Consider the following 18,956-nt stretch of genomic DNA (forward strand, 5'->3'; position numbering starts at 1 on the left):
AAAACGAGTTAAAAACTTCTCCCCAAAATATAAACAGAGATTTTCTGCCCGGGTGACAAATGTTGCACATCCGGTGCCAAGTATGACGACATTTCCTTGGAATTGCATTGATGGAATTGTAGTTTTTCGTCGTATCCCGGCACCTACGAGATTCTCTTGTCTAATTATGCAAACACAAACTTCCAAAAGGCCGTTTTTGTTTATCCAGAGGTAATGTGTATGCGCACGTTGTCAGACACGACATATGAAGATGTGCGCATAGCATGACTATTATGAGTTCTCATTGGCTGGATCTTAATAATTATTTTAGTTAACAGGATGCATGTTACATTTAATACAACCTACCATTTTCATTTTTCTCAAAGTCTAAAACTTGCATAAAACATTAATTCATGGATGTTTGTACCAATAATATGCACAGACATTTTACAAGCTCTTTACTATTTCTATTCAGGTATTCAGTAACTTTGCTTTGCTTGTGGTAAAACCTTTTTACTGTGATGGGAATAGTTTTTTTTTATTTCAGTTGATGCCCCTATCTTGTGCCTGACATTTTTGTTTTCTCAAAAGGAAAACTGATAAAACAAAGATGACATAGTACGTTTATTTGCAATTCTGTGACAAATAACCTAAGATATTCAAATAAAGACAGCAAACACAAATAGCTTTTCATCACATTTTATCATGTATGGTCATGAGTGGAGAGAAGGAGCCAGTAATGCAGCTGTATACAGAGTTCAAATCGTTTTTTTTTTCTTTAAAAAAAAAGGACACAAACTTAAAAAAAGAGAAAGAAAATTGCACTCAGCTTTACAATACCTTTAGAAAGTAAGCCATCTAAAATTAACAATAATAACAACAATAATCATAGTAGCAGTCAACATAATAGTCTTACCACTGAAAGCAGAGGATGTTTAGTCTGAATTCTATTATACTCCATGGTAACAACAGATGTAGGGCAGCAAACTAAATTCTCCTTTACAGATTTTTAAATGGCTGGTGATTTTTTTAAAAAGTAACCTAGCCACTCAAGATTTTTTCTAGGAAAAGAACTGCTTCAAAACAGTTATCCTTAAATCTGCTGGAGACAAAATTACCTGTTTTAACTGGTGGAAGCTATTGATTTCCTAATCTAAACTCAAAACATATATTTTTCCTGCAAGTAAACAAAACTAGACAACCAATAATTATATTCATTGTCAATAAGAGCTGATTCAAACTCACACATTATTCATTTCTTCCCTTAACCCTGGAGTAACTATGATTACAAAGTAGTTCTAACATCTCATTTCTCAGCTTTTTCTGGAAAATATGATAACAGTGACACTAGAAAAATAACTGGCCATGAGACCACTGAGCAAAGTTGCTATTCAAAAAGAAAAGTGGAGGCAAATACAATTCAGACTGCAGAATAATAAAGACATAAATGGATGGTAGAAGAGTAATGTATGGGATCGTGAAAGTGCATTTGACATATTTACTCTGGGAATTCTAGGCTGCTGAGCTGGATTTAATATTTAAATGAATGGATGGTGGAGGTCTCATAAGGTGGGTAGTGGTTGAAGGGGGATGGTAGTGGGATCAGATTTCCCTTTGGCTGTTCCCGTACACACTCTCATCACTGTAGGCAATGTAGAGGAAAAAGTCCTCTTCATGATGCTCCTGAGAAACACAGAAAGAAAAATAAGTACATGATTGGTAGGACAAACTAACACTTAGGATTAAAACATAGTGTGAGAGCAGGTCAGTGATGTGGTAACTGAGTAAGACTCTTGCCTGGTACAACAGTCCCATGGTAGCTGAGGTGGGTGGAATGACGTTGTTTACAAAGAAGAAGAGAGCATCCTCAGCTCGCAAGTGGATTCTTTTCCGGATGAGGAAGTAAAACTGGCCCACTAATAAAAGAGAGCACACATAATTGTAACAGATTTAGATTCAACATACAAATGTTACTTTAATACTAGCGACTTTTCACATGATGCAATTTTGACCTGTCAGGTCGGAGGGGACAAGGTATTTCTTCTTGTCCAGATCTCCTATTCTGGCTTTGGGGGCTTTCTCCACAATTACCTGAAAAAAGAAGAAGAAGAAAAAAAAAACTCACTGTCTAAACACGTGTACTGAACGAGAAGTACTTGGATTGTATACTTCACCTTTCTCAGAAAAGGGATCTGAGAATGTACCAAACTGTCAGTCAAGCAAGGTCTGAAATATGTCACCTCGATTGAACTGAACCTGAAGAATATATTTTTAAAGTATTTTACTGTCACTACATTTGCATGTTACTAATTCAGACCTGTGGTTTAGTAGGGGACTGAAGGGAACAGAAAATGAAACTATATCTGCTTTCTTCTCTTCAGTCTAAAAATATGGCCTGTAAAATAGTACCTGCCCACATAGCAAACAGAGCTTAGTGTTATTAGGTGGAAAATTAATCAAAGACTATGTTGATGACTTATTGTTTAGTTTCCTCCATGTGATTTCATGAATGTAACATGAATATCTTTAGGTTGTTGACTACCGATAAGACAAAAAAACAAAACAAAACATTTTATAACGTCATTTCTGCCACTGGGAACTTGTGAGAGACAGCTTTCACTATTTCCTCACACTATTCAGAGCAAATGAATGCTCAGTTAATTGGGAAATAATTAGTGGATTAGTTGATAATGACAGTTAATCGTTTGTTGCAGCCACATATTAAGTGCGCAATGTGCTGTGACTGATAACAGCTGTAAAATGAAAGGCACTGAAAGTATTTGTCACTGGGAAATTATGTGAAACTCGTCTCGCTTTTTTTGACCCAGACGAATATGTCAAGTCAGATTGAGTGTCAAAAAGTCAAGGCTGAGGACTGTACAATCTATCTCCAAGAGCCAGAGCGACGTAAACAAGTGCCCTATTTGTTGACACCGACTATTTTAAGGTGCTACTGTTTGTTAGCGTTTCAACATACAGCCTAAAACTACACCCAACCCACAACCAGACTGTACACACTTAGGCCTTTATATATTCCACTCTAATGACAAGCCCAGCGATGATAAACACCGAGGCGTCGTGTTAACTCACCACTATTATTGTTGTGGTCTAGTATTATTATATTTAAATAGAAACACATACGGAAAATTACAGGAAGCTAACACTAGCTGGCCTGTTCGTGAGGCCGACATTCACAGTGGTTAACCTCTAGCGTTGTCAGCTATACGGTGGGCTGTTTACTAACGTGGCGATCAACTGTGGAGAGAAATACGAACAATAAGTAGCTACACCTTACCCGCGAAAATATACGCATACATTGAGTGCGTATACTAGGTGTCACAAAGAATTAGGAAAACAAGACTGGCCTAACAATAGCTTCAGCTTCGCGTCAGCGATTCAGCAGTCCCTTAAACAAACTGCTAACAACATAGCTCGAGCTACCAAGCTAAAGTTAGCTACTTACTGGTACCCTGTCCGGATACTTCTTCCTTATTTTCTCGCCTTCGGACCGCCTTTTCTCAAAAGGGTGCTCCTCTTTGTATTGAAACTTCATCGTTAAGAGAGATGACAGACAACAAGTCGGTCACTCCGGATCGTACAATAGTGGCCTGCTCAGGGAACGACTCAAATCGCTGACACCCAAACACAAACGATGCTAACTAGCTTTAGCTCGCCACAGCTGTTTTCCTAGTGCGACTGCGGCGGAGGGATACAATAACAACATGACGTAGCGGAGTGTTCACTTCATATGGTGTACTTCATCTTGTTTCGGAACACATGCATGTCTATTATACAGTGACAATCGGTGTTTGCTTAAGTAGAATTTTTATTTTCAAATGAATCATTTTTGAAAAGGTTTGAAATCTATGATGCATTTTTTTTAAAGACGGACTATTTTATTTTTATCAACCGCTGCGCATAGAGACGTGGGGCAGAGCGGTGAGGCGGCATCTGTCCTTGTCATATGACCGAGGCCCAGCAACTCGAGGCCAAGAGGAAGGAAGGCGAAAACATACGACATTTAAGTGTAATGCACATTTTCACAAACCTGCGGTGATTTAAAGACATCGTCATTCAGCAGGCCTTAACGGAATGTTAGAGTGGGATTTACTGTGTATTCACATTCTATCCCTCACACAATATTGGCTAATTTGGCTTGAAGCGTTTTAACTGGCACATCAGACAAATAACAACTGGTCATTGACAGTTGTAAGGGTTTGTGACCCCTGAAACCTAACAGTGTACTCCTGCTGACAAATAAAGGGGACAGGCCCATTGATTTAATTGGACTCAAGGAAACCAACTAACCCACTATCACCAATAAGAGCCTTTTATTTGATCAAAGGAGCACATTATTGTGTAGGCTATTGTCTTTTTCTTATGATACTTAAATCTAAAGCGCTTGTTAATTCAGGGAGTAGAAAAAAACATGAAAGTGAAAGTAAATTGAAGAAACTTTTATTTGAGCAGCAGCTTGCCAGCCATATGTCCATTTCCTGAAGTACTCATGGAAAAGTTTCTATTGCGCAAGTGACCTGCAGCTCTGTGACTCATTCTATTCATGTGACATCTCTGTAGTCTTTTGATGATTTGTTTTATGTAAGGTGATGAGACAGACTGCATGAACCTTCAAAATTCCCCTGTGTATACACTGGCTTCTTTGACAAAACAGGCTGTCCTAAGATTGAAAGAGCTTTTTTACTTTAGACCAGAATGTTAACTGATCATGTTAGGTAATATAGTTTGTTCACATTATTATAATAAATATGCACTCTTTTCATTATAGTAAGGCTGTCTACATACAGCATCAGCTTGTCTTTTTCGAAACAGTCACTTTATAGCAGTTGTACTGGCTTTGCACTGCCTTGTTGTAGGATGTAATCTGCTGATCAGTTGAGAATTTTTTTTCTCTTTCCACAGTTCAAAGTAAGTATTTTAACTACATATTAAGGAGTGCCAAAAGAATTAACGATGATAATGTTATCACATTTATTGAAAATGTAAAAAAATATTGCCTTTCACTTCTTTGCAAATAAATAACTCAAAACAAAAATTTATGGAGGCAGAGTGTATGCAGCCATAACTGTACTGTATATTGTTCCCATGTTGAACCATCAATCAGATAGTTACTGGTGCTGAATGGTTTACATTATCATATGTCTATTATTAACATGATAGTGATTATTTTTGAACTATCAAGTCAAGACCACTATATTGTACATATTTAATCATAAAACGACAGACACCTATTTTGAATTGACATCTTTAGATAGACTCGATCATCCTTATTCCAAAATGATTTCTCCTGCACAAAACTTCATTATCAGTGACAAACCTGCCACAAAATACTTATGCTATCTATGACTAGAGGTCACCTTGCGATGGGAGCACACTACCCACAATGCTTGTCCACATGTTGAGGTTCTGACTCAAGACTACTCATTGGACACTTAGTTCACACCCATTGTTGTTGTTCTTCAAACTCGGCTGGCCTCAAACCTGATCTTAACTGCATGCCTGTGAAGTTTCCTGAGTGCATACTGGACTGTTGTGGCGCTCATGTGGACAAGGTCTGTCCACATGCATCCTGACAGACAAACACCTTGCAAACTACCACATTTGTGGTAGTTGCCACTACTCCGACTGCAAGAAGAGAGAGAGGAAAAAAGGAAGCAGTCTTCCTGGTAAGTAATTTTTCCCCAGGAACTACTGACAAAGACAACACAGGAGGTGACATTTACCAAGGTGGATATGTTGAGAGGGAACAGCCTTTTTAAACTTTTAGTTTTTAAGCAGTTGTTCAAAAACAGGGCTGCACAGTGGCTTGGTGGTTAGCGCTTTCACCCTTCAGCTAGAAGATATTCCGTTCGCGTTTGTTTCTGCATGGAGTTTGTATGTTCTCCCTGTGCATATGTGGGTTTTCTCCGGGTTCTCCAACTTCCTCCCACAGTCCAAAAACATGCTGAGGTTAATTGGTGATTCTAAATTGTCTGTAGGTGTGAATGTGAGTGTGCTTATTTGTCTCTCTATATGTAGTCCTGTGATAGACTGGTGACCTGTCCAGGTGTCTCCTGCCTTCACCCTCAGTCAGCTGGGATAGACTCCAGCCCCCCATGACCCTAACGAGGATTAGGCGGTGATAAATTATGGATGAATGTTCAGAAACAGTAGCTAATACTGTAAATACACGTTTACTCAAAACTTCCCACAGTTGGCTCATGGTGCACTAGAATAAATTCAATCAAAATCTAATGTCTAACATTTAATTGTTGAAAAACTGCTTCAACACAAAATCACATGCACAGCTGTGACTAATTGGAAGCCATTGTTACCCAATACAAACTTACCTGTAATGACCAGCACATTTCAAGCTGACAAATTTAACAGTAAGAAAAACATTAACATTTTGCAAACTAATAATTCAACGTCTGCTAAACATGCTCAGAAAACGGTAAAAAAAACATTACCAATCAATAACTCCCTGACAACCTTGAAACACCTATCTGAAGTAAAGATTGTGTGATACGATTGAAGTCTTTACCCTTCTAATAGGGAACTCAATGTGACATTATTTTGTCAACTAGAGATACAAAAAAAATACAATTATCAAATTTGTTCAGCTTTCCTTAAAATGACACTTTTCTACACATTTAATAAAACCTAAGATGCAAATAACATTTTTTCCACAGCAAAGAAAGAAATCCAGTGCAGTTCCCTGTTACCCCTTATGGTGGCAGCAGATGATCAGTCAACGTGTGCCACACTCTAAAAAATAGGGATGGGTTCCAATATCCATACTACCATATTGTCTAGTATGTGAGAGCAAGATTTAGTATGTCCCAATCCATAGAACGTCAACTTTAGTATGCAGTGGTAGGATGTCCTACTACACTTGGTTGGATTTTGGATGATGCAAAGCTACATGCTTTTCTGGTTACTTTGACCCACAATCCTCCTCCAAGTTATGTCACATATGTCACAGTGTCTCTTGAGAATATGAGTAAGTTTGAGCTGCCAAGAGCACACAGATTTTTCACAAAAGACTATTCAGGTGTAGGGCGCAATATTATGACGAAGTATCAGATCCCAGTTGTATGCATACTGCATGAGATAGTACATAGTTTGTGAGGTAAAAGAAAACGTATGCAATTTAGAATGCATCGTAGGTTCCAGTTCATCACCCTACTGAGGTTAGTCAGTTGACAGGCTGCAAAATGTTATGGCTCAAACGGAAAACGAATTATGTGCATTAAAAGAAAACAAGCTGAATTGTAACTGGTCGATACTGACGAGTGTTTTATTAGTAACACAGACCTGGAGACAGAGCCAATAAGAAGCCGCTGTGAGCCTTGACAAGACTGACATTGTTCAGAAGGCATTTAAAGATGAAGGGTCTAATAGTTGAACCCATACAGTGAGGGGAGTGGGTAGAAACAAAAAAGGGGGAATGCTGCAAATTTGAATCAAATACAAAACCGACTGCAACAAAAAACAGAAGGAGGAAAAATTAAGTGCAATTCCTATTAGATGAAATCAGGATGGCATCAAATGGCAAAGGGAAAGCAAAATGCCATGGTATGCAGAAGTCATATTATCTTATATTATGGTAACAAAGAAACAATCAGATATGGAAAGGCGGCACGGCAATCCACATGTCGTTACAAGCCATTCTTTTTTTCTCAAAACTTTGAAGTCAAGTCTTTATCACTGAGTCCCATTAAGGGTTTTTGGGAAAAAGTGATGGTTCTGGCTGGAAAAAAAAGATCTGTCCAGAAAAATGCCTGTAGATGGTATGTTGCAAGCAAAGGTCCATCAATTACATCATGTATATTGATCCATTCGTGCTGGGGAAAAGAAAACGTACCTCAGGAATCAATGAATCACCGCTTGGGTATGAAGTTGATCTAAAAAGGGGCGATTTTCTAGTTTCCCCTACTGTGTTGCTCCGAGAGGCTAAGACCGTAAATTACTAAAGTTGTCCGCTGAAGTGCAATGTCTGGTGGCAATGGAGAAGAAGAAATAATGCAGAATTTGTCTTTGTTGCTTTGCTGATCCTCCTCTTTCCCACAATCCAATCTTCAAAAAAGTTTAAAAAGGACAAATGAACTCAGCGAGCATACTCCGACTCATGTACACAAGCTCACCTCCATACATACACAGTCAGTATCAGGAGCGATAAGGCAGAGAGGCTCCATTTTGTTTTCGAAAAAAATACAAATAAAGACTCAAGAAGGAAAAAACAAACAAAAAAAACCAAAACAAAACAAAAAACAAGCTGGCTCCCTCTCCCTCCCCAGTACTTTCTGGGTTCTGGTGATCCCGTACTGTTCATCCCATGTTAGGCGGTCACCCCAACCCTCATCTCCTCAGGACACGTCTGAGAGGCTCAGAGAGGGCTGGTGGGTCGTCTGGGTGGGAATGGAGGGCAGGATGGAAGCTGGCTGAGAGGAAAAGGCTGATCAACAAGCCCCGTTCCTCTCAATTCAGCCAATCACCAGAGTCGGTGCTGGTGGAGGTTTCGACTGAGGACGGAGCGGACATCAGCAGTGAACCTAGGACGAAGAGAGACGAGTACAAATCTATTACAGTATGCTTTACCATCTTAGGCATTAAAAAAATGTATGTTCAACATTGTGGCAAACGTGCATATTTCATTTCTGATTGCAATATGAAAGGATGTCTATCAGTCCTACTTAATGCTTCAAATGTGAAGTTGGAGTCAGATGTGTTTGGGTAAAGTTAGTATAACTGGTAGCAAGGTGGAACAACTCGCCTGGCTAGTTGTTAAAATAGTGTAAACAATCACCCCAAAAGGTTCAGTAATAAACACTTTGCACCTCCTTTGCTTAACTCATACATTAACATAAAATATAACCTCAAATCTGAGCAGGTTTTATCCATCACATGAAATGAGGCTTGCTGCAATAAACTGCCCTGGAGTAAATATACTAGGCTGCATTGTACTGTCAGGAGGTGACAGTATAGGCTAGGTTGTGTACAGCTATAACAGATAGAGAGGAAGAAGTAAACCAGCCTTTTGCCACCTGCTAAAAAACTGAGGAGGAAGAGAAACCAAACAAATCTTTGGCCATCTACAAGCGAAAAATGGAAAGAAGTCTTCAGAAATTATTTTCAATTAGGAAAGTTGTAATTATTTTGTCATGTCAGCTGGTAATGGTCTTGTTTCATGCTGTCTGGATGCGAAGACAATGAAAGAAGCAGAAATAGCTTCTGAGACCTTATCTGACAACGGTGATTCCATCTCGTATGAAGCGCATTAATGTTTTTGTTATACACACACGTCAACTAAGTGTATAAATGTTTTAGTGAAATTAAGGATATCTTTTCAAATGTTGCCTTTTTCATTAACCTTTTCTACCATGACACTTCAAAATGAACATAAACATGTCTTATGGAAACATGACTACTATTAACCTGTGGAGAGAGTCCGGCTAGCTGCTTCCTCAGCTTCCAGTCTTTATTCTAAGCTAGGCTAACCACATCCATGCTCCATTTCTGCTCAGAGCCAAGACATTGGAGTTTTATCTTTTCAAATCATTCTTGGAAACAAGGTAAAGGAGCATATTTTTCTAAATATTTACCTAGACAAACTGGAGGCAAAGCATTTGACCTAAAAGTGTCCTGAAAGTATTTTGTAGTTGCAACATGACTATCAGACAGGGTTTGAAGTTCATTACTGAAGAGAAAGCAAGTAATAACAACACAGTTGAAATACTCTTATTTATAATAAGGCCAATGAGGTGTTGTCTGCAGTCCATTTAAATGTAGGTGTCACTCTGTACCGACGACTTAAACCGCATCAGTCAGTTGTGGCTTTATTAGCTTAAACCTCTAAAATGACCACACGTCCGTTAACTTCTGGAAGCACATCTGGCTTTACATTGTGGGCAAAGTAAACCATGAGTTGCATTGTCAGTTTCTCTTCATACCAGCTTTAATATGCCTTTTACCTTAGTGCATCCAGCATAGGCAGCAAGTTAAGAAGTGCTGTGTCACTAGGGTCGCTGAACCAGGACTTGATGGGTATTGCATTGTCTGGAGGGCACAAAACAGGCAGTCAGTTGAGAAATTGTTTTGGATTTTATGCTTCCCTTTTAAATATACCACTGAGTGCTGGAGGAACTTCAGACTTTATGTAGTGTTGAAACATTTACAATACAGGCCTTGTACTGGGAATAATTTCTTTAGCTATATGCCCTCTTCACGATTCATCACAAGGCTGAAGCATATTAACTGAAGATGAATATAACTGTATATGTTAACAGCTAAATATACGCTTCAACTTCACAACCACATGTTCCCAAATTTATTCTATCATGCTCCCTTTTGAAAGGACAATTATAATATTCACATAATTCAGAAAGACCTTTTTCACAACAGAAATATTGATGTGCGTGTGTGTATATATATATTTTACAACCAATAATTATTCCTACACAATGCAATCACTTCCATTTTTTTGTAATGTCTTTGTGCTCTTTTGTTGTATGCTAACACAAAGAGCTCCTAAACTGCTTTTTGCAATTAACATCTATTCAAGTCCATTCCACTTCACAAGTCTTTTATTCCTTCTGCTATCAGGTTGTTGAATACTAATACTATTGTGACTTTCTTGGATATTACAATATCAATAAATCAATCAATCAGATTTTATTTATATAGGATTTTTCATAGTAATAAAGTGCAACAAAAGCATTAACACAAAACAAACCCCAAAACCACGGCACAATATGACTACTTCACATACTATTTCCCATATTTGAGGTAAATGTATTTAGCCTATATTTTCCCTGGACGTGAGTGCGAAACATGAAGGGAAAAGAGAAACAGAGTCATGTGCAAGTCTTACCTGGATGGCTACGATAAGCACCAGGTGAGTTGTCCAGGATAACAATACTGGACAGGTCATCGTGTACTACAGACAGATCTTTAATATAACTACCTAGATCCAATGTACAGTGCTGGCAAAAGACAGAAGGTACAAAAGTTAGTTATGCCAATAAAAAGGAGAGTAAAGAGACTCGAAAGGCCCAATGGGAACAAAGACCCTAATCAGTATTAGCACATTAACCCATGTTGTATAAATGCAATGTGGAGCAGTACCTGTCTGTAGTATCGGCGTTTCAGAATGTTCCTGTTGTTGTCCAGCTTGTCTGCCACTGCTGAGCCATAGATCTCCATACTGGCTGTGAAAACCACTAGCTCATACCACTGGCTCACCTGTATACACACAGGGAACACAATAGTGTAAGTACACGAGTCACAGTTAGTGCTTAGTAAGTCATGAAGGATCCTTCTACAAAACAAATATAGTTTATGACATTAGGTAGCGTTGCCATACAACGGAGAATAATCTCAAAGATGACACACAGGGTAAAAGGTAGTCTGCCCACAGCAGTGATGTCTGAGAGTTTTATGGGTCGCTTCGATGTTGATTTAGGACTGAAACACACAGACAGTAGAACTGATCACAGCAGGCTGTCCGACTGACACTCACCACTTCTAAAAAGAAGTCCACATGTGGCCTTTTATGTACGAAGAATCTGACTGGGTGCTTATCAATGACAACCTGTGCGGAAGAGAAGAACAAAAGGGCCCAATTCATTTAGACAAGAACAGCATTTACACTCAGATATAGTCATTATTGTGTATGTATTACTACCCGTACTTTAAGGATGAAGTCTGGTGGTGTGCCAGGCCTCACTGTGGGCCTTAGGACCCCGTCATGGTGAGAGTGGATCAGTGTCTCATCCAGATCCAGAACTAGAATCTTCCGCTTTACTGCATCTGGAGTTTATTGAACAATAAAGGACACTTGTGTACTTTGTTCCAGACATTTAGAAGCAAATTTAAAAAACTGAGAGACGTTGGGTTACATGGAAAATCATTCAATGAATTTAAACGCACTGCAATGACCTGAGTCTGTCAGTGTTGAGATTTATTGTCTACTCTTGATTAGGGCTGGGCAACGTTTGTATTTTTAAGATTTCTGCTTATTGATTTATAATATTAGAATAAACTATACATTATAAAGTAACTATGATAGGAAACATTTTTCTGAGTACTTTTACTTTAATAACATATTATGTGTTCCTGAATATACTGACATACTTTAACATTTTCACTGTTGGATTTTTAGTGTGGTATAAGTACATTTGCTTGAGTAAAGGATCTGTTTATTTTTTTTCCATTACTGCCCATCTCTGACTATCAAACGCTGAATATCTATCTGAACTAATGGGCTTTCAAGCAGTGAGGATGCACATCCACAGCCTGACTGCACATCTCCTTTAAGTAAAGTGGTGAGTAGACTGATGGATTTGTGAGTGGGAGAGTTTCTCTCCTGGTGGTTGTTTGAGTTTTTTGTAATGAGCCTCTATAAGCAGAATAGTCACTGAAAGTCTATCTGTTGTATTCAGAAAACAAGAAATATAGATTCTCTGTTCATATAGTGTTGCGACAATGTCCTCTTGCATTCTTCACAACAGAGTTTGTGAAACTGTAAAACAGAGTTTGTAAAAGCAGCACAAACTATGTGATTGTCCTGAAAATAAACAACTGAACTGAGCGTAAATATTTTGCTGGTACATAATATTTTACATGACTCCAGTATTGTTACAGTACAGTAGCCATTAATAAAAGATGAAAACCTAAACCAGAAATGAGACCACTGCTGCGACTGTTATGATTGGTTTATCTAGCTGTGTTTCTGCTGCTAACACTAGCAGAGTTTGTCAGTTTGTGCAGTTCACATGGTAATCAAGCAGCTCAGCAACAAGCAGTGAAACAGAAGAATGCTAGAGCCACAATCAATTAAGACATATACACCAGGAGATAAACAAAACAGAGGTATTCAGCAGAATTAAAATGGAACTTTCTTAACAAATTTTCCTTCAGAATTTAAACTTTGGAACCCATTTCGGGTTGGAACCAGTTCCCCTTGCCCAACTCTACTTCTGACTTTACTTGAAACCACAACTTGCTTAAATAATTTAAGTCTGTTAGTAACAAAACATTTACTGCATTTTTATTCTTTTGTGGAATGTAGGTGACACAGAAGAGAAATATAGATTTTCTGCTCATATGATGTTCCTACAACATCTTCCTGCACCACAGTCTTTAGAAATGAGAGCCTATGAGGTAGAGGATTCTCTTATTATGTGTTTGGAATTTAGAAATTAACAGCTGTTTGGATGTCCCTGTAATCTATAAAGACTGTAAGAGGACACTTACTGCCAGTTTTAGTTTTGGCCTAACTTTAAGTTTTGTGTGTATACACAAATACAAACATACATCACTGTGTGTAATGATGTTCCCTTCTGAATGCATTGCTGTAATTCCCTGTGAGCTTGGAAACATATTTAAATTTATTCTATCTCTTTTTGCTTGTAGGGCTTCAGAGGCTTGATGTTGAGCCCACCTCTACAAAGTCTTTGCTGCTACCTTTATTCTGTTAGATATTGGAAGGCATTGTGATTTACAGGTTTAAAGACCATTTTTGACACAGTTGCTTTAATTCTGTCTGGTGTTGTAAATCCAAGCAGAAATACCAGCCATTTAGAGCTAACTGAATGTAAAAGAATTACTAATTCCTGGGACTCCAGCTGAGGTCAGTGAAGTGACTGAAAGGGAAGTAAAGTAGAAGTGAAATACAATCCTACTTCCAAGTCAAGAGTGTGCTGTTGAATGAGCTCTCTACTGACAGAAGAGAAGTTCATTCAGAGCACACAAACCAGTCCATGCTAGTGTTAGTGGCTCTTTAGCATTTGCATTTCATCTCCATATCTGCACCACAAATGCGTCTTGGCACACTCCAATTCAAGGCAGAAAGCGGATTTTCATTTAATTTTATCAACATGACACAGTTTGAAGAGGACTCTGACATTTACTTGCTGCCTATAAATCAGTAAAGGCTTGGTGTACAGTGCATTTCATAATGTCAAATATTATTTACATCATACAGTGCTGCTGGTAACAGCAATTTTGGCTATTAGCTCTACATGCGAGAGATAAACACCTGCTTTGTTGACAGGTATTCATCTCCTTTCACGCTGCACATTTAGAGCTGTAATAAGGACCAACATTTTGTTGTACCCTCTAAACCCTGAACAGCTTCTGGCTGTTCAGTCACGTTTTTACTCACTGTGGGCTTATTTTTTACAGCAATATTAAATCTTGCATCTCTAAGGGAACAGCACAGTCTTGGCTAGAATGAGAGAGAACTCAAAAATGTCTTGTGTGCATTATAACAAAGTTAAAATGCCACAAATACAAAGAGGAAATCAAAGTAGTTTTTTTTTAAATTTTCCTGTTGATTGCAATTGAGTCATTGTTAACAGGGGTGCTGAAGAGCATAGACTTTTTTGTGTTTTACATAATCTGGTTAGACCAAACAGTTGTTAAAAAAAATTTAAATTTTTAAATGAGACATTTAGAGTAAAGTGATTTCAATGAAATATGAGCTTTGTTTGGTTATTTTTCCTGCCTGAAGGGTCCATTACAAATTAGTAGTTCAAGCACCATTACAAAATTAAAAGTCTGACAATTCTTTTTGTTTTTCCAATTACTGGTTGATGAATGGTGTCACTTTGGGAACCACGGTAGCACAACAGGTTTACCTGTACATGGTAACTGTTGTTTGCACCTAGCAATCTGATCCACTTTAACATATACAACTATTAGCCAAAGTCATGACACATAAATTGCATTTTGTGACATTAACTCTGAGTTTCCTTGTGTGGAGAAGTTACATAGATTTACAAGAGCAAAGTCTTTCTGAACTGATGATAAAGACAAGGGGAAAGGTGCAAAACTGTCTGTGCATAAATGTGTGCCATGATGTTTCTGAAGTTTGTTTTCTGCACAATTACTTCTTTCTTGAGGAAGTTGTTTCACTTTGTAAATTTCCAAATTACAAACTGTGTGCTAATATCACAATAAACAAACCTCATGAGTCAGGTAAAAACTTAAGTAAAACAAAATCTGCTACACTTTTTCATTTAAGGATATAGGTTTTCATAGGGGTCCTGGTAATTTAGCAGTGTGATCATATCTTAAAAACAATTGTATACTCACTGAGTCTGTTTCTGGAGATGGGTGACAGAGGCAAAGTGTCGTATCGCACCGTCTGATACTGTATTATCTGCAAATGAAATAGTCAGACATTGACTACAACACTTCATATAACATACTGAGTAATGATGAGTTTAGTACATCATTGCAGATTTTTACAATATGATTATAGAGAACAAATGGTAACTGCACATTTGATACCACAGCCACAGCACTCTAAAACATAAAAGTCTAGTAGTAGTGTAAAGAAATGTGGTTTTCTGTTAACTTCTTACGGCATGAACAAGTATCATGACTGTAATTTAACTGTGCTATGGATAACTTGGACTAAGCGTAAGCTAAATATCTCCAAGGCCTTTTATACTCCAAATTTTGCAATGCTAAACTTATATTTCAGATGTTTCTTGGTAAACCAGATCAACGAAAGGGGAGACAGGAGGACACCGTACTTAAATAATGAACAGAAGTCGGTTGTGTCCGCCCTGCGGCTCTTCCTCTGTAACTTTCTTGTTCTGCTCTGATCAGAATGACTACAGTGGGGAATCTTCCCAGTGCTGCTCTAGCCCAGGGGCTCTGCATTTTTCTTCACAGGGTTATTTTTATCCCCCCAGCTGTCGGTGGGCGTCAGCGGAGCATGGGGCACACACAGAAAGGGAGACTTGCAGGGTGACTTTGACTGAGCCTGGGCTGCTTGGTACCTAAGCTCTAGACAGAACCTCCCTCCATGTCACCTCCCACTGCTGCCTGGCAGAATGAGCTTGGGGAAGCCTATTGGTGGCAGCAGCTGCTGGGCACCACAGGGGGAACCTCAGAGTCCACTCAGCTCTTTGCACCTCTAAGAATGTCCATCTGGACTCTTGGCCTGCAAACTCAGACTGAATCTTTTGACTCCAGACAAGGGCTGCAACTCACATCCTAAGTATTTATGCTCTTTTATCCTGGCAAACAGCACCCAAAATAACAATCCTCAGTATATAATGACATGTAATAGACATAAGCAGGTAGCCCATGCATTTGTAAAGCTGTACCAAAAACACAAGAAGCATAGTAAATAATAACATATAAACTATCAAGTAGGGCTACAGCAATTTTTTTGCAACAATTTCTAAATGATCAATTAATTTATCTTTTACTTTCTGAAGAAATATTAAGATTAATTGCTTAAGGATTTGTTCTGAAGCCCAAGTTGACATTTTTTCAGACTGCTTCTTTAGTTATTAATTTTACTACAACAAAAGATTAAGAACTTGGACAAAACCAATAGATATTCAAAACTAAGAAAAGCAACACCAAACAATTTGGGACATTTTTGAATTAAAAAAAAATTTATCATTAATTTATCAAAACAGCTGCAAATATTTTAATTGAATATTTAGCTGAACATTTAAGTCCTACCGTCAGCTATTACAGTTGAGAGTTCTGTGTTAATTAGCTAATTGACAAGAAAAACTTTGCAATCTTGCATATATTGTTACTGTATCATTTAGGATAATAAACAGAGCCATTATATAACATGGATGACGGTAAGACTGAGTCACAATCATATAGTCATTGTCATTTGTTGACAGAGTGTCAGGCATGGGATTATGACCTGATCCTAATATCCATAATCCAATCAAGCTTTTTATTGATCCACATTTTTGGGTCAGGTCTTAAAATGCTCACTTTAAATATTTTCCATCACACTTGCCATGAATTTCCATAGGTTCACCTACATTTTAGTGCCCAGTACATAAGCACTCCCTGGACGTGACACTGTTACAGTGCATCACATACTGTAAACAACAGTGCTAAACTGTGAGTGAGAATGAAAGAAACAGAGGGAGAGAGAGAGAGAGAGAAAGAGAACAGTACACTCTCTGTGCTGAGATAATCCCTCTCACTTCAGCCATAACATGGACTGAACTACTCTCACTCAGGCCTGTTCACAACCCGCAAGTGTTGTTGCCACACAATAAAGTGCAGCCAAACTTCCAACAGCAAGATGATTACAACACACAGGGCACTCTTCCAAGCTTTGTTGGTTTGATACTGAGCTTGAGTCGAAGTCCACTCATATTATACCACATATGCATGTCTATTACCAACTCAACAACACCCATGTGCATGTCTAAGTTACAAGCATGTGGCTTCTGTCACCTTAAATGCCATGCTTATTGTGGAGGCATCTGTGAGCAATTGAAGGTGACCTGCAGGCTTGTGCTATCTGCTGCTTAAATTTGGATGCAGGTTCTATTCATTTTGCACTGTAGTTTGATGGGCCATTTATTTACAAGGTCTCATCACACAAAAACACCTAGATACAATATTTAGCTCAAGTATTCAGGTTATTAATCCATTTGATGGGTCAGCAACAATTCTGATTATCAATTGAAAACAAAATTACAATGAAAGAAATGCTAAATATTGTAAAGTTTTTACTTTTCAATATGGTTTTTCAGAATATTAATTTCCTTTAGATGTCATGGTCTGTTTAGATTGTAGACTGTTGGACAAAGTTAACAGTTTAAAGATTTTAAGGGCACTTTTTACTACTATCTGACTTTTTTTTTATAGAATAAATGGGTAATCAGCTAACTAAAAAAAGTGTTTGTCATTTCGCTGAAAAAGATATATATAATTCAATAATGAAAATGATCTTTATTGGCCGTTGGAGATTTAAATCAATAAGGAAAGCAGGCAGTGGGTAGCTGTACATTTTGCAGAACTTGATATACTTCTTTTGCTGCAAATGTGTTTACACTTGTTTTATACTTTTAAGTATTTAAATGTGACTGCGTAAATTCAGAGATGCCCCAAGGATGGTAAAGCAATATAATCTAACATTGATGTTATTGAATGGCAACCCATCTTTCAAAGCCCTTCTCACCGTTCGTAGGTGCTTCCTGAGGATGTACATGATGAAGCCCCATATTCTGGACGTTACGCCGAGAAAAGTGCGAATGCCAAGTAAACACTGCCGGGTCTTCAGCATGTTGACGAGCACGCAAAGACCCCACAGCAACTCAACTTCAATTCTCTGTTGATAGCACCCCTTTGACGCAAGTTGCAGGGGTAATTACTGAGGAGACTCGCTTGCTACAGACTCAAATTCCGTCTTTAGCAACAGCCGCCAAACTAGGAATTCAAATTAACAAGAGGCCAAGCAACCGTGTGAGTACCTCGCTCTGCACACTTGTGGCACAATTAGCATTAAAATTAATGCATTCGCATCGTAACAGTGACAGACAAACGTGAATGTGGTCAAAAAAGCCACTGCTCGACGACTGCTGCTGTATGGACCTTAGCACGCAGCTCGTTGACAAGCTAGCTGTAGGTGTACTAACTGCCGTTAGCTAGTAGCCACCAAGCTACCGTTAGCTCGACAGGGTGACCACCTTGAACCTTGGACAAAAATACCCCCAAAAACTGTGGGGCCGCTCGTTGACAAGCACCGGTTTAAGGCGACTTCAGTCTGTGTGGCGTCCGAAGAGAGGCAGTGTAGCAAAAGTTCCCCAAAGCCGAACCGGGTCCGGTTAAAATCAGTTTGTAGTCCAGTGGAAATCCGGAATGAAACTGCGAGCCGCCATCACCGCTTTGCCGTCACTTCCGCGAGGAACTCTGCGGTTGCGCGCAGCACGTCCACGTGGAAAGAAAACAAACAGACGTGTACGAGCGAGTATCTGTTAAAAAAAAAAATCCGTTAAAAATGTTTTGCCATAGTTCTTCAGTTTATGTTTAGCTACTCTGTTTGTGGCTGCAGTGCAGTTTAACATAAATATGAATTCTGGTTGTTATGTTGAAAAATAACTCACGTTGGCAGTAGCTTAATTGGTGGAACTCACTATTCCACACAAGCTCTAAAACAAAAACAAAACAAAAACATGAAAAAAAAATCACTGGCT

General features: G+C 38.5%; 2 protein-coding genes across 2 annotated transcripts; both read right to left on the reverse strand.

Moving 5' to 3' along the window:
- Window positions 1-662: 662 nt before the first annotated feature.
- Window positions 663-3,657, reverse strand: gabarapa (GABA(A) receptor-associated protein a). The gene is made up of 4 exons (XM_023283342.3): window positions 3,443-3,657; window positions 1,992-2,070; window positions 1,777-1,895; window positions 663-1,662 (listed from the first exon to the last, which is right to left on the reverse strand). The coding sequence occupies exons 1-4, from the start codon at window positions 3,530-3,532 to the stop codon at window positions 1,582-1,584; spliced, it is 369 nt and encodes a 122-aa protein (XP_023139110.1). The 5' UTR covers window positions 3,533-3,657; the 3' UTR covers window positions 663-1,581.
- Window positions 3,658-7,258: 3,601 nt separating this feature from the next.
- ctdnep1a (CTD nuclear envelope phosphatase 1a) lies at window positions 7,259-18,673 on the reverse strand. The gene is made up of 8 exons (XM_023283340.3): window positions 17,942-18,673; window positions 15,076-15,142; window positions 11,669-11,787; window positions 11,498-11,569; window positions 11,104-11,220; window positions 10,850-10,961; window positions 9,951-10,035; window positions 7,259-8,531 (listed from the first exon to the last, which is right to left on the reverse strand). Exons 1-8 carry the CDS (start codon window positions 18,044-18,046, stop codon window positions 8,471-8,473), a joined length of 738 nt encoding a protein of 245 aa, XP_023139108.1. The 5' UTR covers window positions 18,047-18,673; the 3' UTR covers window positions 7,259-8,470.
- Between the last annotated feature and the right edge of the window lie 283 nt (window positions 18,674-18,956).

The sequence above is a fragment of the Amphiprion ocellaris genome, chromosome 23 (genome assembly GCF_022539595.1).
Source record: "Amphiprion ocellaris isolate individual 3 ecotype Okinawa chromosome 23, ASM2253959v1, whole genome shotgun sequence".
NCBI classification, from domain to species: domain Eukaryota; kingdom Metazoa; phylum Chordata; class Actinopteri; family Pomacentridae; genus Amphiprion; species Amphiprion ocellaris.

Bases quoted from the DNA above. Each gene is read 5' to 3' on its own strand.
- ctdnep1a (XM_023283340.3), bottom strand. From the start codon at position 18,046: ATGCTGAAGACCCGGCAGTGTTTACTTGGCATTCGCACTTTTCTCGGC. The intron at 15,143-17,941 runs GTGAGAAGGGCT...TTTCATTTGCAG, and splicing joins TCAGGAAGCACCTACGAACG to ATAATACAGTATCAGACGGT. The intron at 10,962-11,103 runs GTACTGCTCCAC...GTCTTTTGCCAG, and splicing joins AACGCCGATACTACAGACAG to CACTGTACATTGGATCTAGG.
- gabarapa (XM_023283342.3), bottom strand. From the start codon at position 3,532: ATGAAGTTTCAATACAAAGAGGAGCACCCTTTTGAGAAAAGGCGGTCC. The intron at 2,071-3,442 runs GTAAGTAGCTAA...TTCTTTTTTCAG, and splicing joins AGTATCCGGACAGGGTACCA to GTAATTGTGGAGAAAGCCCC. The intron at 1,663-1,776 runs GCAAGAGTCTTA...TGTGTTTCTCAG, and splicing joins CCATGGGACTGTTGTACCAG to GAGCATCATGAAGAGGACTT.